Source organism: Canis aureus, chromosome 29 (assembly GCF_053574225.1).
Source record: "Canis aureus isolate CA01 chromosome 29, VMU_Caureus_v.1.0, whole genome shotgun sequence".
NCBI classification, from domain to species: Eukaryota; Metazoa; Chordata; class Mammalia; order Carnivora; family Canidae; genus Canis; species Canis aureus.
Window position 1 is genome coordinate 8,746,738 of NC_135639.1, and position 25,875 is coordinate 8,772,612.

At 42.7% G+C, this 25,875-nt stretch overlaps 1 protein-coding gene across 1 annotated transcript; it reads right to left on the reverse strand.

Moving 5' to 3' along the window:
* Positions 1-4,293: 4,293 nt before the first annotated feature.
* LOC144300987 (ATPase PAAT-like) lies at positions 4,294-21,188 on the reverse strand. The gene is made up of 6 exons (XM_077877322.1): positions 20,959-21,188; positions 20,075-20,278; positions 18,703-18,775; positions 15,974-16,180; positions 10,334-10,788; positions 4,294-5,442 (listed from the first exon to the last, which is right to left on the reverse strand). The coding sequence occupies exons 1-6, from the start codon at positions 21,120-21,122 to the stop codon at positions 5,208-5,210; spliced, it is 1,338 nt and encodes a 445-aa protein (XP_077733448.1). The 5' UTR covers positions 21,123-21,188; the 3' UTR covers positions 4,294-5,207.
* Between the last annotated feature and the right edge of the window lie 4,687 nt (positions 21,189-25,875).

Below are 25,875 nucleotides of genomic sequence, written 5' to 3' on the forward strand. Positions count from 1 at the left end.
AATCAAAATAGTTTAACACAGTTTATTTCTGTGTTTTGAGTTTACTGCTGTATTTGAATTTAAAGGTTTGGGTCAGCAAAGCTATTACCAGATTGACAAAGCTCATTTTGGGGTCATTGCTCATGACACCTAATGGGTTCCAGGCTTTTCTTAGGCACTTATTCCAGACAGAAGACATGGTTCCTGCTCTCAGGTGCTCATAAACACCCTGAAAAGAGAAAGCCCACAAAGCACCACACTCCCCAGGATTTATCAAACAGGTCAAGTCACCTTGGGCCTTGTGGGGGCCCAGGAGATGAGGCAGTCAGGTCTAAAGGAAGTGTGCCCACAGCCTGGCTCCTTCCCAGTGACAGCGCTCATGCAGGCCACACCCTGCAGCTTAGAGGAGGGGTTTTCTCTTCCATCCTGAAGCAGCTGGCTTCACAGAACGGTGCAATGGCCTCTCCAAGACTCGATTACAGCATCAGCTGGGTGGCAATACCTTGCAGGTCTGGGGCAAGGTTCTCCAGAAGGCTTGTGTAGGCTCTGAATCTGTGTGCAGGATACGGTACTATTCCTCTTTCGGCCAGGATTCATAGTTCCAGGAATCAAGGGGTGGAAATGGGACTGGCGCCACTCACCACTGCCTCCAGCACCATTACTCCTAGTGAAGTTTTAGTTTCTTATTCCCACACCTTTCTGCTCTGCTGGCCTAGCTAGAGGTCTTAGTTCCAAGGGAGGCATGCTTCTACTAGGAGACACAGTAATGCTTCCACTGAACTGGAAGTGAGGACTGCCACCAGCCACTTTGGGCTCCTTATGCCGTGGAGTTGACAGACCAAGGAGGAGAGTTACAGTGGTGACGGGGGTGACTGATCCAGACTTCCAGAGGAGAAACTAAACTACACAGTGGAGGGGAGGAGGTTGTCTGAAAGCAGATCCCTTAGGGTATCCCTTCAGAATACCATGCTCTGGGATGAAGGTCAATGGACAACAAGGACCCAATCCGGGCAGGATTACTCATGGCCTAGACCCTTCGGGAATGAGGCTTGTGTCATCATGCTAGGTGAAGAATCATGACCAGCTGAGGTTTTTGATGAAAGCAAAGGGAATACAGAATGAGTAGTAGAAGGTAGTTCTAAACCGCACTTACTGCCACGTGACCAATTACAGAAACAAGGACTATCATGAGTATTATTTCCTCCTTATTGTTATGAACATGCTGGTGCATCTGTACACACGTGTATACATATACCTAATACGCATATTATTAAGCAAATACCTTTGCTTTCTTTTCTTGTTCCTGTATCATGTAACATGTATTGACTTTTTTTCTTAAGATTTATTTTTTCATGAGAGACACTGAGAGAGAGAGAAGCAGAGACACAGGCAGAGGGAGAAGCAGGTTTCATGCAGGGAGCCCGACGTGGGACTCAATCCCAGGTCTCCAGGATCACGCCCTGAGCCAAAGGCAGAGTTCCATGAAGGCAGAACTGTGCCTCCCCTGTTCAAGTATTCTCAGGCCCTAAAACATTTATGAAACCTCTTTTAGTTGAGAGGAAAAAAAGAAATGAAGGAAAGGAGGAAGGAAGGAGGGAGGAGAAAGAAGAGGGCCATGCCACACACTCACACACTTGATCTTTCCGGTCTCACTGTGGACACTGGGATTCCCATCGTCTGCAAAATGTCGTGCTCAAGGGACTTTGATTCACCGGCTCCAGGCTTTCTGGACATAATGGTTTGAAATCCCTGGCCACTGAATCTGGACTTGCATTTCTTCTTCCTCCCATCCTGTGCCACCCCCCTCCTCAGCCTCAGCACCCTGGCAGGCATCTGAGCAACCCAGCTGGACCCAGTTTGTCCAGGGACCACACTACCTGCCTTCAGAATCCAAAGGCTTTCATATGGGGACAAGAGCAGCAAAGGTGTAAGATAACAGTAGCGCCACCTGCTTTGAGATCTGAGCAAACAACAGGGCGAAGGCTCAGCTCCCGGTTGGTGCCGTGAAGGATGACTCTGTGCCCACCGTGGGCTGGGCCTCGGAGATGCCCCATGAAGAGCTTTAGCTGGGAACTTTGTGTAGACGTTCCTGGAATGGACTGGGGAGAGCCAACACTCACTGGAGGGATTGCTGATAATCAATCAGGCACACAGCTGCTCTCTTCTCACAAGAGAAGTTTGGCCCTTGCGTGGTCAACCTGACACATTTCCCTGAAGGTCTCCAGAAAGCGCTGAAGCCGATAGGGAACACTTCTGAGAAGTATAAAACTCTCTGCTAACCCTTTAGGGAGCTTCCTAAAACCCAGATTCCCAGGCTGCACCCCATACAATTAGCTCACAATTCTAGGAGAAGGGACCTGGCTTCAGTGATTTTTATTTTAAATTTTTTATTTTGAAATAGATACTCACAACTGTCTTCTCTAAGTGCCCAGGTTATGGCAGCATGAGGACAAGCTGAGAACGGGGCACTGCACTACGAGAGAGTCCCTCGAGGCTTCAGGAGAACTTCCCCACTTAATGCTCTCAGCAACCCTCTAATCCCAGTCAGTAGGTGGGAAATCCCAGAGAAGTCACTTAATGTGCCCAAGTCACAGACTAATATATGGGTGAGAGAGGACCAGAATCTAAGCCACCTGGCTCCAGAGCCCAAAGTCTTACCCATCCCAGTGGTTCTAAGCTGCGGAGTATCAGAAGCACCTGGACCTGGAAGGTTTTGCAATCGCACAATTGCCCGGCCCTGGGCCCAGGTCCCGATCCAGATGGGGCAGCTGGGGCCTGAGAATGTGTGTGCACAGGGGACAACCTCCCAGGGGCGGTTCCTGATGCCGCTGCTGGCCAGGGTGACACACTGGAGTGTGTGGCCCCACACCACGGGAGTCGGAAGGGACTTCTGATGGGACCTAAAGGAAACAAATTCCCTACTTCCTAGAATTCTCGGGCTCCTAAGAATCATGTACATTGTTCTTGGCACATAGAGAAAGAGGACGGCAGCGGGGCAAGAGCGAGGGAGGGGAGACGAGCATCTCATAGTTCTTAGATGCTCTCTGTGTGCCAGGCCTGTGCTAGGGGCTTCCTGGTCAGGACATTATAAACCTCACCCGGGACGAAAGCTGGGACACCCCAGTTGCAGAAGAGAGAGGAAAGGGAATAGTAAGCCTCTGGCCCAAAGGTACACAGCAGGTAGGGGACTAGGGGGAAGGAGGATCCGGGTTTGTCCGCCGCGTGGTTCCCTCTCAGGCATCTTGGCCCTGGGTCGGAATTCTGAGGGCGTCTGGAGAGACCATCAGAAGGGGCAGAAGACAGCACCCTGGTGTGCCCTGTCCCACGCGGGGCCTGGTACCGTGAATGAGGATGCGGGGATGTGAGGAAAGGGAAGGGGCATCTGGGAAGAGGCTAAATTTGCTTTACGTGGAGAGGGGGCCAAGGAGGAAGGGCTGCTTTACCTTTCAACAGCCTCGGGTTTCAAATATCAAGGGGAATGAGTTCTAAATAAGATCCCCTGCCCACAATTTCCACATGGAAATTTCCACATGGGCATGAGGAACAGGAGGTGGAAGTCGAAGGAAAGGAATTCTGAATCCAGGCCCACCTGCCCCTGGACTTTACTGAATCGTTAATAATGCAGTTCAGTTCCCTGAACCCTGCTTCTTCTTGAAAGGGAAGAGATGGGGGATCTGTGTGTCGTTGACAAGGGTGCTGGTGATGGGAGCAGTCACTGTTTGAGAGGCTTCAATGAGAACAGATGTTTTACTACTTGTAAATTGTGATGCTAATGTGAGCGGTTGTGCACTCTTCCTAGTGAGACATTTCTCCCGAATGACAAAGGAAGTACGATCCTATCCTACAGCTATATATGCTGTGAATGTCTCACGAATTAGAAAAGACTGGAAAAAGTAGTATGCAAATTATTGCCTAACTGTGGTGACAGGCTGTTCCGGGCAGGGTGTGACCCAACATTAGCACTGTGCTTCCTAAACATGGACAGAGTATCTAAATTAGCCCTTAAAGAATAAAAACTCGGGATCCCTGGGTGGCGCAGCGGTTTAGCGCCTGCCTTTGGCCCAGGGCGCGATCCTGGGGACCCGGGATTGAGTCCCACATCGGGCTCCCGGTGCATGGAGCCTGCTTCTCCCTCTGCCTGTGTCTCTGCCCCTCTCTCTCTCTGTGACTATCATAAATAAATAAAAATTAAAAAAAAAAAAAGAATAAAAACTCATCAAAACATTAAATGGGTGTGAAATGCCCTAGTTTCATAAAAAATAAAACATTTTAAGATTCATTGAAAATAAAGCATTTCTATTTACTTAAGACAAGTGGTTTCCAAAGTGGATACGTTTATTAAGTGCAAATAGATTACTCTTCGACATACACATAATAGTTCTAATTTCGGGAAATTACACCTGCTGGAGAGAAGTGCAATCTTGATTTCCAGCCCTCATCAATCCGTGCACAACCGCAGCACTTCACACTTGAAACCTAACAGAGAAGGGCTCTGGAAAGAACCTGTAGCAGCTCAGAAAAGGAGTGTTCCTTAAACTTGTGTTTACTGAGATAAAAGCTGAATTCTCCCATTTTACATCAAATACTAAATCTAAAGTACTAATCCCAACGAGGAATAGGTCAGTTTTGATTTTTACTATCCAACTGACTGCTACCCTGTACTGACACTAATAGTGGCCCTGGTGTCCACACACACCTCAAACATTGCATATTATTCATTATCTGAGATTAAATGATACAAAAGGTAAATTAGTGATCTCTGTGAAAGGTTTTTAAGCCTCAGGTATCCAATGTTTCATTAAAAATCAATTACAAAAAGAAAAATTATCCATACTCTACGCATTATTTTTCATACTCCTAAGACTATAAAATAAACCTCTTTATAAATAAAAAATGTACTTCTATCAAACACATTCTATAACACACACTTAGGAATTGCATTAAAAATCTTTAACATTTTCAAACACTTAACCCAGAAATACACAAAAATTTCTGTAAGAGTAAACAGTATTGCAAACAAAAATAGTAGGTGACCCTATCCCATTAATCCTAGTGCACAGTACTGGATTTACAGTAACAAGTAGAGTTCAAATGAACACGGAGGTCACTTGATGGAAGGGAGAGGATGATCCTCAAATGACATGAAATACTTGCTTTGAACCTTGGGGGTTTAGGCTTTGCAATAAATACGTAATAAATATCTGTAGCGCACCGTACAGGTTGAGCACTTATCTTTCTCCATTTGAAAGTCTTTCTCCAGAGTCACAGGGTCTGAGGGCGGTCCCCGGGGGTGGGGAGTAGGGGCTCTGCAGCAGGTCCATTAACAGAGCAATCTTGGCGTCCATGTGCTCTTGGAGTTTACACAGTCGCTGGTCGACGTAGTCCACGAGTCTCTTTTCCATCAGTTCCAAGTTTTTAGTGAGAATCTTTTCTAAGTAGGAACACACAGGTTGCTCTTCCGTTCTAAAAATACATTTTCAAAGGCCAGTACGACAGTTATCTCTGATCTCATAACACAAACAACCCAACTATGCTAACACCAGCAGCCAGCGTACAGTGCGGAAATCAGTCTGGGCAACTGTGCCGTCCCCGCATGACCTATTTCCAGCTGCCAAAATACATCTGCAACAGGCAACCACGACCTGAACGCACAAAGCATTCTGTACCTTTCTTTCAACATCTCAGCATACAACTGAAATGAGACTGTAACGATGAAGACAGAATGTCTACCCTCAAAGAACAAGTCTTTACTAAAGGTCTTTGGATTTTGAGCCCCAATTCAGAACTGATCTCGCCCAGTTGTTAAAGGTCTCCATGTAGGTCTTCCAAGAACCTCCCCCAACAACTCTACAATTACTAGTTTTGTCTTTTGTCACTTGTACCACCTCATTTAATAACTGGATGATTCTTTTCTAACCTAATATGAAAACGTTTAAAACTGAATATAACTGGAATGGGCAAGTAGAAATAAAAATAGTAGAATGGGGGCACCTGGGTGGTTCAGTCAGGTAAGTGTCTGACTTTGGCTCAGTCATGATCTCAGGGTTTCTGCTGGGTGGGGAGGGGTCTGCTTCTCCTTCTGCCCTCCCTCAGCTCATGCTCCCTCTCATTCATTCATACATATATATGCACATATATAAATAAAATCTGAAAAAAAAAAAAAAAAAGTAAAGAGCACTCAGTTTCTCAAGTTCACAACCAATGAACACTAGGGCAGTGACTGAGTATGGTCCACACAACCCTGGGGTCGCCATGACTTTTTCAGCTTCCATGAAGTGGCAAATGTGCTCACGCTACTACTAAGATGTTATCCGAACTCTCATCCTTGGGATTCTAAAGAACATACAGGGACATTTTCCAGAGGCTACCCAAGGTGCAATGTCACTGCTCAGGTGACTAACACAAGTTTTGGTTGTGTATGCTTCTGTTTCTTAGACTTTCCAAAGGTAGTAAACTTAGGGTATAAATCTTTTCTTCAGAGATTAACCCCGTTTGTTCTCTCCACTTCTGTGTCTTCCTAGCTACTGATGCTACACGCAGGGGGGCGGAGGGCAATATAGATGAGAATGCAACCAGAAGCTAGTATCGAGTCTATAGATTTCACAGGATACCATTCTCCCTAAGCTTCTTCTAGAAAAGATATTTTTCATAAAAACTGTTATGTTCCTATATAACGGGCTTGTTATTTTTCAACAAATGAATCCTTTTATATAATCTGCATAAATAAAGGTTCTTTAGAGGCTTCAATTATTTTTCAGTGTAAAGACCAAAAAGTTTGACAGCCTCATTCCAGTATATGTAAGGGTTTTTTTTAACTGTTTTCCAAGTAACTACAGAGTCACAGGAAGTTGTAAAGATGCTAGAGTTCCCAGTACCCTCACCCAATGGTCCCAATGGTCCCACCTCACCTAACTCTGGTAGAACACAAAACCAGAAAACTGGCAGTGTGTGTATGCTACCCTCTCCCATGTACACACAGTCACGTGAACATCACCACACCTGAGAAGCACAACTCCTCCTTTCCTACAAGCATCTCCCTCCTGCCACCCCAACTGTCACAGCCACTCCCCTAACGCTCTCCACCCCTAACACCTGGCAACCACCAATGGTCTCCATCTCTACCACTTTAGTTGGGAATATTGTGCAAAGGCAATCATATAGTATGTGACCACCTGAGATTCTCTTTGGTCATTCAGCACAATGTCCTCCCAAGTTATTATTGTGTGGGTCAATGGTTCGTTCCTTTTTATTGATTAGCATCCCATGATATGGACATACCACAGTTTGTTTGAAGTCTTCAGGTATTTTAAGACATTTTGATTGTTTCCAGTTTGGGGCTATTACATAGAAACAAGGCTTTGCATGAAGAACTGGGCAGTTCCTTGTGTGGACAGAAGTTTTCATTTTTCTGGGACAAAGGCTCAAGAGTAAGATTGCTGGATCACACATTAACTGTTATGTTTAGTTTTCAAGAAACTGCCAAAGTGTTGGTTACACTGGCTATAGCACTCTACGCCCCCACCAGCAATGTAGAAGAGATCCAGTTTCTCCACATCCTCATCAGCATTCTGTATTGCCACCATTTTTTGAAATTTTAGCCTTAGACTTACTGTGCAGTGGTATCCTGCTATGGTTTTAAAGTGCATTTCCCTAGTAGTCGTGCAGTCAACAATGATCTTTCATTTATTTGTATACCCTTATTTCTAGTAAAATATCTGTTGCCCATCTTTTTTTCTCTGAGTTCTGATAGCTATTTATTAAATAGAAGTCATTTTTTAAACATGTTAACTTGCAAATATTTTCTCCCAGTTTGTAATTTGTATTTTAATCCTCTTAACAGGGTCTTTCACAGACAGGAAGTTTAAATTTTGATAGGATCCAATTTATCATTTCCATTACTGTGATTCTGGTAACATTTGAGCACTTTTCCTAGTTGTAGGTCCCCAAATGTTTTCTTATATATTATAAAAGTTTTATAGCTTTATGTTTTACTTTTAAGTGTATGATCCATTTTGAGTTAATTTTTGGATAAGTTGTGTTTAGGACATGGTTCACCTTTTGCCTTTTGGATATCCCTGTCTACCCTTAGAAAGGATAGACTTTTTGGATAGAAAGTCTACCCTTTCTCCACTGAATTGCTATTGCACCTTGGTCAAAATCAGTAGGCTATACTTGTTTAGGGCTATTTCTACATCTCTATTCTGTTAATCTGTGTGTCTGTCCCCCTACCAATATCATGGTCTTAAATACTGTAACTATGTAATAGGTTTTGAAATGAAGTAATGATTTCTCTTACTTTACTCTTTTCAAAATTGTTTCAGCTATTCCAGTTTTTTCTTTCCAATTCTACGTTTTAAAATAATCTTATCTTCCCTTATAGAAGATGTTTTTGAATTTTGGGAGGAATTGCATTAAACCTACGGATCAATTTGGGGAAAACTGACATTGTTTCTGGTTTCTGAATTTGAATCTTCAAATTCATGAACATGGTATGCCTATTTATTTTGGTCTACTCTGATTTCTTTGATCAGTATAGTTTTCAGTCTACAGATCCTATATGTCTTATTTAAATTTTTAGGTTTTTGTAATTAGTTTTAGATTTATGTATTTTACATGTACTTACATATTTTTATGTATCTCATTTTCTTTGGGGCAGATTTTGTTCTCAGGGCCTACTCACTTCATAAAATGAATTGAGACATCTTCCCTCCTCTTCTTTCTGGGGAAGTGTTTATAACTGTTTTGTAAAGGTTTGGAAGAATTCTCTAGTGGAATCATCTGGGCCTAGAAATTGCTTTTATGTTACCTTGCAAATTATGAATTCACCACTTCTAGTGATTATACGACTATTTTACTTATTTTACCTGATGAATTTGGTAGTGTGTGGTTTTTTGAGGAATTAATTCATTTCTTCCAAATTGTTAAAGTTACAAGTATAAAGTTATTTGCAATATTCCCTTTTTAAAATGGACTTACAATGTCTAGTGACATCTCCAGTTACATTCCTTATATTGGTGATTTATGTCTTCTCTTTTCATCTCTGCCTGTCTTGCTAGCCAGTCTTCCTAAAAGTTTTATCAATTTCACTGTATTTCTTCATGGGTTTTCTTTACTATTTCTGTTTTCAAGTTTGTTAATTTCCACTCTTTGTCATTTCATTCTTTCTGCTTACTTTGGATTTATTTTGTTAGGCTTCTAAGTTACAAATCCAATTTCTTTAATGGTTATATAGGATTATTCTGATTACTTCATCTTCTCTGAGTTGTAGTTTTGCATTATTGAGACCTTTCGTCTTTTCATATGTGAAAATTAGTGCTATAAATATCCTACCCAACACTTGTTTAGTAGCTGCATCTCAGTTTGATCTACTGTATTTTCATTCATTTTCTAGTATTTTTTAAATTTCTCTTGGGACTTCCTTTTTGAGCCATAGATTGGAAATTTGTTGTTGTTGTTGTGTTATTGATTTCTAGTGGGATTCATTTAAGGTCAAAGAATTTACTTTGTGTGATTTCAGTGCTTGGTCAGGTTTACTTTGTAACTCAAAAAATTATCTATATTTGTGACTCTTCCACTGGTACTTGAAAAAAAATGTGTATTCTGGTACTGTTGGTGGAGTCTTCTACAAATGTTAGATTCTGATGGTTGGTATGAAATTGTTTAATTCCAACTGCCTCATTTTCAGATGAAAACTCTAAGTTACAGGAAATTAAATTGTGACAAAGTAGATAAGCCAAAAGTATGACCTGAGTCCTGAATTCCAGTCTAATGCACTATTTTGACAAATTACATGTATGTAAAGGATAGGGAACATACTACATTCCTAACTATCTCTTAATCAAACATGTGCTGCTAAAACATGAGATTATAAGATTAGGGGATCAGGACTGTATACTATAATTACCATCCTAATATACTTTTGATTATTTTAAAATTAGCCCAGGCCAAACATGATCTACAAAGAAAATCTGTTATAATGAATGCCAGACATACCCAGCGGAATAACAAGACAAACATAAATTAAAACAAAGTGAAGTTTATGAGGCCACAAGTCCTCTCCACTCATACAAATAATTTTCTGCTCCAAAGTCTATCTGATGGTTATAAACCTTCCCCCAAATCCCTGAGAAGTGTTCAAAACCTCCACTTTTAGGTACCTCTTTCAAAGCAACCAATTCTACTCTGCATAACAGTTATTCCTTAGAAGTGTGTTAGTGGTAAAATGTATAAGCTCCTAAAATTATCTCTGGAAACAAATTTTCAGGTAGTATGCACTGAGATAAGGCTGTTTCCCTTCAGTTGGTTCTCACACCTACCTAATCTAAACCATGTTTGTCTCAAAATAAATACTTACCCAGCACCAACAACGCCTTCACTGGCCTTAGTGATGCTTTCCTGCCACTTGGTGTTATGTCCCACACGGAGATGGTTAACTTGACTACACAGATTCTGGAGAAAAGGCGGCAACTCAGAGTTAGGCAGAGCTGAGTGATCACTTGCTTTCTTCGGTAGGAAAGAAGAAACTGCACTTCTGAGGTCATTCTCAAGAAGAGAATGGTTTTGTGGCACCACGTTATAATCTTTGAGGTCTGTCATGTTTCCTCCACCAAGTGGCTGCAGACTTTTATCAATATAAGCTTTTAAGTCTTCAGCCAGGGATCCGGATGTCAATCCAGTTCTAAAAGGGAAAGGCGTGGAGGGTGACTTGTCCAAGGTTCCTGAAGCAGATGACGACTGCAGGTCCATCATACGTTTGTAACCAGGATTTCCCAAAACCGACTGAAGCTGCTCTCCAATGGGAACACAATTCTAAGCAAGATAAATAAATCCACATTACTATTAATAGTAATGACAGCTAACTCTGGGGGTAATTACTATAAGTCAGGCAAGGTGCATTCTTTCATCCAGTCCTCAAAGCATCCATAGGAAGGAAGCTATTAGATTACTACCCTAATCTTAAATTGAGGAGATCAAGGCTAAGGTAAAACAAGGGCTAACGGTAACCGGGCGAAGGTAACACAACTAGTAAGTGGCAGAACTGGGACATGAACCCAGGCCACCTAACTCCAGAGTCAAGGCTTTTTTTTTTTTTAAGATTTTATTTATTCATTCATGGGGGGCGGGGTTAGAGAGACAAGCAGGCTCCACGCAGGGAGCCCGATGATGTGGGACTGGATCCCGGGTCTCCAGGATCACACCCTGAACTGAAGGTGGCGCTAAACCGCTGAGCCACCGGGCTGCCCATCTTTTAATGATTTCATATAGTTTTTCCTAAAGGAAATATTAAATATTAACTTAGTAAAACTGCATTAGCATTAATGTCTCCACTACAAAGGCCTCCTTAATTTATAGTAATAAAATGTGATACTCTCAATTAAGTCACAGTAATTGATGATTTTCAGAATTAAATATCATTCACCAACCCTCCACATATGGTAAACTACTCATTTTTACTTAGGCATATCTTTTGCTATGAGTTTCTCATGGAGGTTACTCAGGTCATTTAAAATTATATGTATATTTGGTACATTTGTGACATTTTCAATGACTAAAATGAGCTACCTTTTGGCTGTGTTTCTTTTAGAATTTCCAGGATAATAAGAATTTTCATGCAGTATTAGTTCCTGAGAAAATTCTGCTTTACTTTGAAGGGAAGGCTATCATCTCTCTATTATGCTCTTCAATTTTTTTCCACAGGAGAAAAGCAAAACAATCTCTAGCTTAAGTAAGTGTTAAGGTATAAGGTTCTATCCTAAAATCAAACCAGTAGAATTGTACTATATATATATATATTTTTAGATTTTAAGTAATCTCTATGCCCAGGTGTGGGGCTCAAATCCACAACTCCGCAACTGAGAGTCATACATTCCACTGACTGAGCCAGTCAGGTACCCCAGAATTGTACTATAGATTCTTATCAGGATATATCATCTCAGAGTTTCTGCTGTTCAATAGTTTGTGAGAGGGGCGCTTGGGTGGCTCAGTCAGTTAAACATCTGACTCTTGATTTTGGTGTCAATCTTAGGGTTGTGAGTTTAGGCTCCGTGTTGGGCTCCAGGATGGGCGTGGAGCCTACTTAAAAATAAACACATAAATAATTGTTTATGAGAGACAGTTTGGAAAGTATTACTTAAGATTAGCTAAAGAAACTAGATATTAGCGCATCTAGATATGCTAAAAAATATTTCTAGACTGAGCTAAACCAACATTCATTTATTCAATATTTACCAGGAATTAACTCTGTGCTAAACACTATTTCAAACACTGGAAAAAGAATATGGCGGTGAACAAAGATTAAAATTCTGACCTCATGGAGCCTACATGCTAAGGGAATAGGGAGAGACTAAAGAAGAAAAGGAAAGGAAAGGAAGGAAAAAGTCATGTGGATGGAGGTGGTGATAAATACTTTAGGAAAAAATGAAGCAGAAAGGGGGAATAATGAAGGCAAAGAAGTGTGTATGCATGTCAAATCCCCACAGAAATTCTTTCAGTGAATTGCACTTTGGAGGAATGTTCTTTATGAGGATATTTAGTTTTTTATTATTCTTTAAAACATACTCTTGGGATGCCTGGGTGGCTCAGTGGTTGGGTGTCTGCCTTCCACTCAGGGCGTGATCCTGGGTCCGAGGATCGAGTCCCATATTGGGCTCCCTGTGGGGAGCCTTCTACTCCCTCTGCCTTGTGTCTCTGACTCTCTTTCTGTGTCTCTCATGAATAAATAAGTAAAATCTTTTTAAAAAATAAAATAATAAATGAAACATACTCTTTAAAAGATTTACTTATTAAAAGAAAGAGTGTGTCCCCACTGAGAGTGGAGCCCAATGAGGCTCTCATTCCCACGACCCTGAGATCAGAACTTGAGCTAAAACCAAAAGTAGAACGCTTAACCGCCTGAGCCACCCAGGTGCCTCTTTATAGGGAAATTTACTCTATTATCAACTTACCTTGTTCCACCGAATCCAAGTTTTGAACAAACCTGAAATTACTCCTGGAACATGATGGATTATACATAATTATATTTCCAAAATTGTGACTTAGACAACTCTCCTTTAGCTGAAAGGAGCTTCAGTCATAATGGAAAAATTCATTTATTTCTCTATTGGACCTCAAAAAAAATGCATAGCAGAAAACTCGTAAGCATTAACAGTAAGGATATTTACATCAAAGTCAATGTCAAAATTATGACCATTCATCAGGCAGAAAATGTAATAGAAAAATCCAAATGTAAAGGTATTTGCTATGCAAATTTTCCTTTCCTGACACATCTTAATATTCTGATTTTAAGAAAATCCCTGATTTTTAGTCTTTTTTTTTTCCAGATAAGAGGTCTTCAGGTGATTTTGTTTTCTTTGTATGAAATATCAAAATATTCACAGATAAGCTTACATGCCACTATAATAAATGAACAAACCTCAGGTGCTCGTGGTTGTTTTACTGCTTTTTATGTGAATTTGTTCAATTCTTGTTATTTGTCCTGTCATATATTGTTCTGAAGTCACATCAATTCCTTTTGAAAGTGGACAGCTAAATACATATTAAATAATTTAAAGGACTTAGTCTTTGCCAAAATAATTCCACTCCTAAGAATTTACCCTTGGGGCACGTGGTGGCTCAGTTGGGTAAGTGTCTGACTTGAGCTCAGGTCATGATCCCAGGGTCCTGGCATCCAGCCACCTTAGGTTTCCTGCTCAGTGGGGAGTCTGCTTCTCCCTCTCCCTCTGCCTATCCTCTAGCTTGTGCTCCCTCTTTCCCTCTCTGTCTCTAAAAATTAAATCTTGAAAAAAAAAAAAAAGGAATTTTCCCTGAAGAGCTATTTGAACCAGTATATAAAAATAGATATTCAAATTTCTTCAATGTCCTGTTACTCATGTCCCCCCAAAAAAAATCTAAAAAACTTAAATGTCCATGAGTCTAGGACTGATTACATACCACAGAATATCCAGAAAATGACAGAGATATACATTTATTGCTTAGGAAGAGGCCCATAATATCCTGTTAAATGCAAATGTTACTAAGCAACATATACATTATAAAAACATTTAGAAAAAATTGAGCCCATATATTTAATGAATATATAAAGAGCTATGTGTGTGTGTTTAACTTCATTCATGTGTATGTATACACACACAGAGAGATTTCTGAAAAATTAAGCTTATCTCTTCATATATGGTAGGAATTATACAAGTATGAATTTCCTGTAATTATTTACTATGGAAACCTCAAACATGTATTACCTTTAATAATTAGAAAAAAATAAAATTATAAAGCCATTTTTATTTTACAGAGGAAAAAGTAACAGAGTACAAGTCCTGAACAATTTAATGTTTCAGAAAATGGGGCACATCCTTTCATTCAGATAACTTTAAGCAACAGCTATATGTTAGGTACTTTGATACAGAATTCCACTCAGCTATTTCTAAGTTACTAGAGCAAAACCAAATCAAAGCTAGCAAATCTGAACGTCAAATACAAAGGAATGAGGAATAACTTTAACGTTTACTGTGATAAAACAGAAGTTTGTATTGTCAAATAAGACCCACATTACTCAGAGTATTAACCTTTAATGAAACTTTCAAGAAAACAAGTAATCCCAAGATACAGGTGAAGCAGGGAGAGATCTTGGACTTGTACCCCAAGTCCTTTTCTTCCTCTTCAGGACAGGCCCATCCAGATTAATGGAGGAAGGCTCTAAATAATGTGTGCGGTTAATCACCTCCACAGAAAGAGTAGTTCTGGTCATGAAACATCCCCATTTTATGCTCACAGGGACTTTTCCAAGAAGCTATGCCTTGGAAATCTAGAGATTCCTGGTTTTTTAACAATAATCCACCCTAGACAATCAGGATACACTCCATAAATAAGGAATAAAGACAGTCTTTCATTAGCACGTTTAAGAGGAGATTGAACAAACCACCTCTCAAAATTTGGGGTGTTCCCCAAATTTCCTGGCATGTAAGACTTGGTTGTAAGCAAGTTATAACATAGTGTCTCTCGTATTAACCCAGGAGTGGTAGCTGGGACAGTTTCCATTTGTTTCTACATGCAGAAAACTCTAGAAGGATACACACCAAACTGTTATCAGTACTTACTTCTGGAGAACAGGATGACAGCTGGGAAAACACCTTTATTTTTTATTCAATACATTTTGGCACTCATTCAAATTCATGGCAAAGAAAACGTAGTATTTTAGGACTCGAGCCTTAATAAAGACATGATGTCCCCCTCCAAAATAAATCTACCACCATTTTTTTCACCCAAAGTCAAGTCTTTAAAAGATAGAAATCAGTGAACTAGTTATATTTAATTCATTCATCTCTTCTGATTATTTCCAAAATCTTTTCTTGCTTTTGAAAATTTCTTCCTTTTTAAAATATTCAATCTGTTTCTCCACAGAATCTTTGCACTGAAAGGGCTATTCTCAAACCATAGAGTGCATAAAATTAACCTAGCATACTTACTTACGGTACTAATTCCTGGACCCCACTCTCCAAGATTGAGTAGGTAGAAAGTGTGGCTGGCATATGCATTTTGTAAACACTGGAAAGATTCTGATACAGGTGTTCCGTGGCTTGTACTTTAAAAAACACCCCAAACTCTTTTAAAACAGCTGAAGTTTCACAAGCTTGGCAAATTCTTCCATTGTTCCCCAATATTCCTTTACACAACCATCTTCTAATTCTCTCTTTATCTCTAAGCTTCTTGAGAAAAACCCTCTAAAGTGCTCAAAACTGTGCCTTATTCACCGAGAAGGTGCTTAAAAAATACCTGCTGAATGAACAAATAAGTAAATTCAAGAAAAATTGTGAAGATCTGTAGTAAGATATTTTACAGAACAGAAATTCTACAAAATGCTAGTTTACAAAAGCAAATAAAGGTAACAATCTAATCAACAGTAAAAGGTCAAAGAAAAAAACCTAAATCAATACATGTCCTTATAAAAACTCATCACTTTGAAATTTTTAACAGTACCTGGACAGAATCCTACTTTACCTACCTGCTGCTGAAATCGAACCATATTCATCAATTGCTGAGCGCCAGGTGACAACTTTGACCCCATAGCCTCCATGAGAGTCTGGACCCTCTGCAGGTCTATCCTTGATCCTAGAGCAGGAGAGCTTGTTGAAGAATTTGCTGAAACCCGCCTCAATTGTACCACAACTTTACTGATGAACACACACTGCTTTTCACCAAAGGAGAGCAACTATTACAAAACAAAAGAGTTCCAGAAAATAATGATATTAAAAACAACCATCATTTAAAGTCATTTCTTAAAAAAAATAAAGTCATTTCTTGTTATCACTTAAGAGTGAAGCATTCGAGAATAAAAAAATTAACCATAAATGTTTTTATTTTTAAGTTTTCTCTAGCACAGTCATAGAAAAAAAATTCAATTTATCATGAGGCTCAGAAGTACTAAGAGATTACACATAAAATAACAAATGGGGGTGGGAAACATAAAATAACATTTACTCCGTTTAAGGAATTGAAAATAAACTGTACCAATCTGAGACCTTAACATACTGCAACTTGCAGTATAAATATATTTAATACAAAAGAAGGCTGCCTAGAGCCCATGCTAAGTGTTTACTGACATATAAGTCAGTCTTTCAGAAGTCAGAACTGTAAGGGACTGTCAAGATGATCTAATAAAGCTTGATCATTTACTGATTAAAAAAATGAGTTCAAGGGCAGCCCGGGTGGCTCAGCGGTTTAGTGACGCCTTCAGCGCAGGGTATGATCCTGGAGACTTGGGATCGAGTCCCATGTCAGGCTCCCTGCATGAAGCCTGCTTCTCCCTCTGCCTGTGTCTCTGCCTCTCTCTCTCTCTCTCATGAATAAAAAAAAAAAAAAAAAAAAAGAGTTCAAGAGTGATTTCTAATTTGTCAAAGGACACCCAAGTAATAAAGGTCGAGCTTTGAACCTTTTTCTTCCAGTCTGACCACAGTAGTCTTCCCAACGCTTTACACTGCCTCATTTTGTCCATGTTTCTGAACCAAAAACATTTTCTGCCTGCTATGGGCAACAAAGTAGAAAAGTAGAACAGGCACAGGATTTAGAATCAGCCAGACCTGCATACAATGATGCTGCCACAATGCATAGCCTATGTGACCTTGGGACTTGAGTGAGGAGCAAAATGAGGGAGAGTGATAACAATGTTTCACATGGTTGTTCTGAGGATTATGTGTTAAAATTTCTAGTACTGATCACTGATTAAGGACTCAAAAATATGCACCGGTAGCTTTTTATTTTTAGTAAAGATTTTATTTACTTGACAGAGAGCACAAGCAGAGGGAATGGCAGGCAGAGCGAGAGGCAGAAGCAGACTCCTCACTGAGTAGGGACCCCGATGCACGGCTAAATCCCTGGATCTTGGGATCACTACCTGAGCTTAAAGTCAGCTGCTTAACCAATTAAGCCACCCAGGTGCCCCACACCTGTAGCTTTTAACTTTCATATAGTCTTGCTCCAGATGTCTTTATAAGAACCCCCTAAATGAAACAAATCTTTGCATTCCCACATACTTCCAAAGAACAGTTACAAAAAACATTCACTGACACATAATCCCATATATCACACAAAGACACAGGTGAATACAGATCCATGATCTAAAAACTCAGTGTGGCACCAAATATGACGGTCTTCAGCAATTGAGTAAACATTTCACTAAATTTATACGTCTATATGCCCACCTCCCTATGATCCCTTTTCTGCTTTTTAATTCCCAAACAGTACATATTTAATCTACATATTATGTGTTGCCCCCTATAATATCAGCAACCTACATATTATCTGTTGCCCCCTATAATATCAGCACCTACATATTATCTGTGTCGCCCCCTATAATATCAGCAACCTACATATTATCTGTGTTGCCCCCTATAATATCAGCAACACAGTGAGGGCTTTGTTCCAATTTATTTTATTACTGCTAATTCCTAAATACTTAGTATAGGGTATAGGATTGAATGGCACTCAGTACTTGGGTAATGAATCAATCACTTTATTTAACTGTCTTTAGATGATACTAGCATTTACTACCTAAAACATCTTGGAACAAACAGTTCTGCGACTTTCTCTAAGCAATAACAAGCACAGAGATAAAGTATTTTAGGGATGAAAATAACCCAAAGATGTACTGTCTTCAGCCTCCTAACATAACCTACAAGGTAGGTTTGAAGGGGTGAAGAAACTTGCCCATGCCTATCCTGCTAGTCAGGAACAAAGCTCCTAAGTCAAGGCTTATGATTTCCAGCTCAGGACTCTTTCCTTAGGTTCTGGTGACAGCATTAAAGTTCACTTCAACAATATTTTTCATGCTAAAGTCCAAAGTCTTTTAACTGTGTGGTGCCTTTGTCTGAAACTTCTCTGTGTTCTTTTTTGGGGTGTTTTGGGTCAAACATTGCTTATGGTTTTCACCTAAGTTTTACATAAAAATAAAAAATGCTTTTAAATTCAGTTTCCCAAGGTTTAAAAGTACAATAACACTGTATGAACAATAGTATATGGCTTGGCATTGCCATAGCTAATAAATGTTCACATTTTAAAAGAAGAATGTTGATTTTTTAGAAAATTTCTTCTTACATGTTCACTAAGTATTTCTCAACTAAAACCAAGGACCACACTGAATGAATGTATTGCATTACTGAACCATCAGAAGATAAGTTTATATAGCACAAAAATAACTGCATTTTTCAAATTAGTTATAATTGAGTGATTACTTACCTTTATTTTACAAGAATGTACGGAGGACTCCAATGTTAGGTACTTCTTGTACAAAATAATCTTTTCATCTTCACTGCAAATAAAAAAGTTCTTAAAATTTTCATACATTATCACTTTTAATAGTTACATTTAAAAATGAAGGTTTTGGGATCCCTGGGTGGCTCAGCGGTTCAGCGCCTGCCTTTGGCCCAGGGCGTGATCCTGGAGTCCCAGGATCGAGTCCCACATTAGGCTCCCGGCATGGAGCCTGCTTCTCTCTATGTCTATCATGAATAAATAAATAAAATCTTAAAAAAAAAAAAATGAAGGTTTCAAGGACAATACATAAATCCTGAGAATTCAGTTTTCCTGGTGAGGCATAAAGAATTGTGGCTTCAAACTGAATTGCACTGGGTAAAAACACTACATCTGTCACTTACTACTTATATAAGTTAAGTTAGATAACACGTATAATCATGCAGCACAGGGCATATTTATTTACTTATTGGGGGGGGGGGGGAGCAGAGTGAGACTGCACAGTGGGGCCAGAGGAAGTGGGAGAGAGAATCTTCAGCCAACTCCAGGCTGAGAGGAGAGCCGAAGTGAGGCTCCATCTCAAACCCTGAGATCATGACTTGAGCCAAAACCAAGAGTTCGTTCCTCCACCAAATGCGCCATATACCATATACATGGTATATGAAACAGTTCATATTCTGAGTTCTATTAAAGAAAGACTTGGACAGACTCAAGAATTCAGAAAAAAAATCAGGGGTGCCCGGGTGGCTCCCTCGGTTAAGGGTTGGACTTCTGGTTTCGCTCTGGTCATGATGTCAGGCTCTTGAAATCCAATCCCATGGATACCACACCTGCATGGAGCCTGCTTCAGATTCTCTTCCTCTGCTTTCCTCCCCCAAAAAGAAAAATAAAAATAAAAAATAAAAAACAATCTCAGGTTAAATATAGTGGTATGGCACAGTGGGACTTCTGCACTATTCCTAATGGGCTTCCTACAAGAAAACGTGTTCAACTTTCCAGACTGATTAACTAATTTTTGGAAAACAGACCCGTCTGAGTTAAGACAGTCCAAAAACATTTATCTCAGAACTTAAATTCTTTTTTTTTCTTTTTTCTTTTTTTTTTAGAACTTAAATTCTAATCAAAGTCTTCCACTTACTAGTAGGACCCTCCACCCAGGCACCTCCCTCCATCGGCTCCAGGTCTGCACATTTATACCCAGGAGAAAGCTGACCCAGACTGTCTCAAAGACCCGTAGGAGCGAGAAACTTCTCCCCGCTGGCGTCTGGCATCAAGCTCAGGGAGTCGGTGAGTACCAGCAAAGCTGAGGGAGGTCACAGGGCTTGGGGACAACACCTGCGGGTGGCCTGTCACCCACCTGCCGCCCAGGTCACCGCACACACTCTTGCCCCTGCTGGTGCCACAGTACTCCTCTCCCACGTACACTTCCATGTTTCTCGCTGAACTCGAAACGCCAACAGAAGCGATTTCTTCACCTGCTTTAGGGTCACATCTCAGGTAAAGGAAGCAGGGCTTTTCGTCAGGGCTGCTCGGGCTTGTCCTCAAAACCACCAGCTCTCGGCTGCAAAGAAGAGCGCCCGACGCGTTACTGGGGCCAGTCGTGGGCACTGCTCGGAGCTCTCGGGAGGGGGAGGCCGCGCGCGGGTCGTCCCCACTCACCTCCTCCACTGAGCCCTGGGGCCCCGCCCCGCCCCGCCCCCGCCGCCAGCACCCGCGGACTCCAGGGCGCGACCCCCGCGGGCCCCCGCATTTCCACGCAGCCAGCTCCCCGGGCGCCTCCCGTGTGCCCCGTGAGGGACCCCGCCCTCCCCCACCCCCGCCCCCCGCACGGCCCCCACCGGCCCTCCCCTTCCCCCGTCTCCTGGTCCCCCTCCCCCCACCTGCCCTCCCCGCTCCCCCCTCCCCCTCCACCTGCCCTCCCCCTTGCCCCCTCCCCCTCCGCCCCCACCCGCCCTCCCCCTTGCCCCTTCCCTCTCCGCCCCCACCTGCCCTCCCCCTTGCCCCCTTCCCCCTCCGCCCCCACCTGCCCTCCCCCTCCGCCCGCCGCCTCCCTGTCCCCCCCACCTGCCCTCCCCGCTCCCCCCTCCGCCCCCACCTACCCTCCCCCTCCGCCCCTCCCCCTCCGCCCCCACCTGCCCTCCCCCTCCGCCCCCTCCCCCTCCGCCCCCACCTGCCCTCCCCGCATCCCCAGGGGCACGACCACCCGCAGCCGCCGCCCCAGGCCCCGCCGGCCCCACGCACCCCGCGGCAGGCGGCGCCAGCAGCTCGTCCCAGTCCAGCTCCCGGGCGCCGAGGTCAGCGCGGGTGAGGCGGAGGCTCTGGGCCAGGGCTCCGCAGGCGGCGTCCCAGGAGGAGGCCAGCACCGGGCGGCGGCTCAGCCCCGCGTCCTCGGCCCCGCTCTCCATCCCGCCGCCGCCAGCCCCGGCCAACCCCGGAACCTCTCTTCCAGGGCGTCAGTTTCCGCCAGGGCCGAGGCGAGGCGAGGCGAGGCGGAGGAGCACGGCCACTTCCGGCGCCGCGGGCTTCACACCCGAGGCCCGGGCTCCTGGTCCCGGGGGTAGGAAGGACGCGTCCCGGAGACGCGCATGCGCGCCGGCTGCCCTGGGCCCGGCGGCTCTAGCCCCGCGGCCGGCGGGCGGGGGAGAGCCCGGGTCGGAGCATGCGCCGCGGCGGCCCCTGGGCCCGGAGGGAGCTGTGCGCAGGCGCGGCGCGGGCGCGGGCGGTTTTAGCACGTGGGCGGGCGGAGCGAGCGGGCGGCGTGGGCGGCGGTTGCCGGGCGGCCCGGGGCGGGGGTGGGGCGGGCGCAGGTGCGCTCGGCGCGGGTCAGCGGCCGCGTTAGTGACCCCGCGGCGCGGCGCGGCGCGAGGCGGGGCGGGGCGGGCGCGGAGGCGGTGGAGCGGGCCTCGCGCTGGGGGGAGCGGGGAGGGGCGGTGACAGGTGCCTCCTGCCTCTTCCTGTCACCCTCACCTGGAGAAAACTGGATAATGAGATTCAGATAAAATAAATGAAATGGGAACGTGAGGGTTCTTCAGATTTGGGCTGACAGCAGCCTCTCTAGAGAATAGAAATCTCGCGCTGTCTCCTGTTACTTTTGCTTTAGGATTTGCTTTTCTGGGACTTTTGTTTCAGTGCCAAATAACTTATTTTGCGTTTCTTAAGGTCTTATTGGAGTTACGTGAGGATGTGAACCTCCTGAGAATACAGATCTGCCTCATCCCCGAAACTAGAGGGTTCTCGTAAAAAAAGCTTTCCTAACCCGACGTGGCCTGAAGGGAAGAGCATCCTCTGCTTCTCAGAAGCTGCATGTGTTTCCTCTGTGCTTTTTTTTTTTTTTTCTTTTTTTTTTTTTTTTTTTTTTACAAAGGCCTGCGTTATTAGTGCCGGTTTCTAGATAACCGAAAGAAAGGTGAAGAGGATTTTGCTTTTATGAACTTGGAGGCCTTACTGTATTATAAGGTAAAAGCTAAGCGGGGTCACACAAACTTTGGGAAAGCAAGAGTTACTTGTACAATAGCTGTTTCATTCTTTTTTTTATCTGTTAGAAAAATTGGGCTGTAACTTTTTGCTAAGTATTGTTATGCAGAGTGTTTATTAGGTGCATTCACCACGTTTGAAAGAAACACCACCAAGGGATCACATGTTAATGTATTGGACGGTCTCCAAAGGAAAATAGACTTTTTTTTTTTTTTTTTCCAAAAATAGCAACCTGCAAGTTAATGAACAAGAGGAATACTTTCAACTGGGTTTTGACTTCCTTATGCAAAGTTAAAAGCCACTGGTCAGAAAACTAAAGACGGCTATAGGCCTTCCCTTTCTTTCATGCCCATATATCCAATAAATCTCTCCCAACTCCTGATTTTTTTTAAGATTTATTTATTTATTTATTTATTTATTTTATTATTTATTTATTTAAGACAGAGAGAGAGAGACAGGAAGAAGGAGAAGCAGGCTCCATGCTGGGAGCCCAACGCGGGACTCGATCCCGGGACTCCAGAATCGCACCCTGGGCCAAAGGCAGGCGCTAAACCGCTGAGCCACCAGTGATCCCCTGATTTTTTTTTTTTTTTAAAGACAAAGCTTTCTATCTTTTTTCCATCTCTGCCTCTTCTGTTTCCAAGCACTAACTTTCATGGCATACTTTCAGGAGTTTCTTCACTGGTCATTAGCTCGCATTTTCATCTTTGTTTCATTCTGTGCCCCATCCTCTGATTTTCCTGCTCCTGAGCCACCACCATCTTTGCCCATTAGCACAGCATCTAAAGCCTTTGGTACTCTTTGAGGAACCTCCACACAGTTTTCCAGAGTGGCTGCACCATTTCACATTCCCACCAACAGTGTAAGAGGGTTCCCTTTTCTCCACATCCTCTCCAATATTTGTGGTTTCCTGCTACGACCCAGCAATTGCACTGCTGGGGATTTACCCCAAAGATGCAGATCCGATGAAATGCCGGGACACCTGCACCCTGATGTTTATAGCAGCAACATTCACAATAGCCAAACTGTGGAAGGAGCCTTGGTGTCCATCGACAGATGATGGATAAAGATGTGGTCTATATACACAACTCAGGCATTAGAAATGACAAATACCCACCGTTTGCTTCAACGTGGATGGAACTGGAGGGTATTATGCTGAGTGAAGCAAGTCAATCGGAGAAGGACAAACATTATATGGTCTCATTCATTTGGGGAATATAAAAAATAGTGAAAGGGAATAAAGGGGAAATCAGAAAAAATGAGTGGGAAATATCAGAAAGGGAGACAGAACATGAAAGACTCCTAACTCTGGGAAATGAACTAGGGGTGGTGGAAGGGGAGGAGGGTGGGGGTGGGGGTGAATGGGTGATGGGCACTGAGGGGGGCACTTGACGAGATGAGCACTGGGTGTTATTCTGTATGTTGGCAAATTGAACACCAATAAAAAATAAATTTATAGGATCCCTGGGTGGTGCAGCGGTTTAGCGCCTGCCTTTGGCCCAGGGCGTGATCCTGGAGACCCGGGATTGAATCCCACATCGGGCTCCCGGTGCATGGAGCCTGCTTCTCCCTCTGCCTGTGTCTCTGCCTCTCTCTCTCTCTGTGTGTGTGACTATCATAAATAAATAAAAATTAAAAAAAATAAATTTATAAAAAAAATAAAGTCTTTGGTATATGTGACTCCTGCCTATGCCGCAGGCTCCCCTACCTTTGCCCATGCTTTCCTCTCTACCTACAATGTCTTTTTTCGTGGATAGCAGGGAAAAATCCTGTTTATCGTTGAAAACCAAGTATAGAATTCCCATTTTGTTACTGCTTTTTCTGTACTAAAAGTTTTCAGGTACTGTAATTCTCTTGTGGTTTAGGATTGTATAAAATAATTCTCAACGTTTGTGTTCTCTACCATCTGAATGATTTTTAAGATTAGGAATTATTTTATACCTGGCGGAGAGGTTCAGAAAAGGTTTGTTGAATGGAACTGATGAGCAAAGCAGTATGGGTTTAGAACTTTATTACAACGTAAGAGGAGCAGAAAAAGGAGAATTTAGTAAATTCAGTCTTATACTTTTTTATTTTTATTTTTTTATTTTTATTTTTTTATTTGTGATAGTCACAGAGAGAGAGAGAATGAGGCAGAGGGAGAAGCAGGCTCCATGCACCGGGAGCCCGACGTGGGATTCGATCCCGGGTCTCCAGGATCGCGCCCTGGGCCAAAGGCAGGCGCCAAACCGCTGCGCCACCCAGGGATCCCAGTCTTATACTTTTTTTAATCAAAGCCAGAGTAGTTGTGGTAGTGCAGAGTTTACCTTGATTTTATTTTTTATTTTTATTTTTTTATGATTTATTTTATTTACTTATTTATGATAGACACAGAGAGAGAGAGACGGAGAGACAGAGACACAGGCAGAGGGAGAAGGAGGCTCCATGCAGGGAGCCCGACGTGGGACTCAATCCCAGGACTCCAGGATCATGCCCTGGACCAAAGGCAGGCGGCAAACCGCTGAGCCACCCAGGGATCCTCTACCTTGATTTAAAAACTTTTTTTTTAATTTTTATTTATTTATGATAGTCACACACACACACAGAGAGAGAGAGGCAGAGACACAGGCAGAGGGAGAAGCAGGCTCCATGCAGGGAGCCCGATGTGGGATTCGATCCCGGGTCTCCAGGATCGCACCCTGGGCCAAAGGCAGGCACTAAACCGCTACACCACCCAGGGATCCCATCTACCTTGATTTTAATATGCTAAATTACTCTTACCATGAATTGCAAATGTTTCTTCTTGCCTTTTTCTCACTTTAAACAATTAAAACTTTTTTGAAAACTTTCCACCAGTATCATGATGTATTTTTTGGCTTGCTATTTTATCTAATTTATTTATTTTTTAAAAGATTTTATTTATTTATTCATGAGAGAGAGAGAGAGAGAAAGAGAGAGGGAGAGAGGAGAAGCAGGCTCTATGCAGGGAGCCCGATGTGGGACTCAATCCCAGGTCTCCAGGATCACACCCTGGGCTGAAGGTGGCACTAAACCACTGGGCCACCCTGGCTGCCCCCTGGCTTGCCTATTTTAAAGAGAAATTTAATATTTTAGGATTTACACTGTGAATCATGACTGTGTATTGTAACACAGTGGTTCTGAGACACTTTTGGCTTAGGACCCTTTATACACTCATATGTTGAATACTCCAAAGAGCTTTTGTTTATGTGGGTTTATGTTACTAATTAAAAAAAAAAAAAAAAACACTTCTGGTTTCAGCTCTGACATGAAAAGAGTTTGGGATTTATCACAACCATCTTTACAACAACAACAAAAATGTTGAACAAACTGAAAAATCAATGACTTTAAAAATCCACCAGGTGATGAGGTCACAGGGTAAACAGCCACTCTGACAACTGGAAAAATAGGTAAATGCAGAAAATCCCAGTGGAGATTGGTTACTAGGAACAAAATCCTCTGGAGGATAACTGGGAGGAACACTTAAATGGTCATTGATGAACTACTGGAGGCTGAGCCTCTTCTGAGAGAGATAGATAACTCCTGGGAGCCCACTTTTAGAAGGCCCCACACTTTTATGGGTTTTACTTCCAGGAATCCCACCAGATTTGCACAGTGAAGATTGGAGAAGAATCTCCTAGTGCTTTCTGCAGGTGGAAGGGAAAAGTAACCATTCCGAAATATAAC

Excerpts from the sequence above, each read along its gene's own strand:
- LOC144300987 (XM_077877322.1), bottom strand. The coding sequence starts at position 21,122 with ATGGAGAGCGGGGCCGAGGACGCGGGGCTGAGCCGCCGCCCGGTGCTG. Across the intron at positions 20,279-20,958 it reads CTGGCGCCGCCTGCCGCGGG|CCGAGAGCTGGTGGTTTTGA; the intron begins GTGCGTGGGGCC and ends TCTTCTTTGCAG. Across the intron at positions 5,443-10,333 it reads GAAGGCGTTGTTGGTGCTGG|AACGGAAGAGCAACCTGTGT; the intron begins GTAAGTATTTAT and ends ATGTATTTTTAG.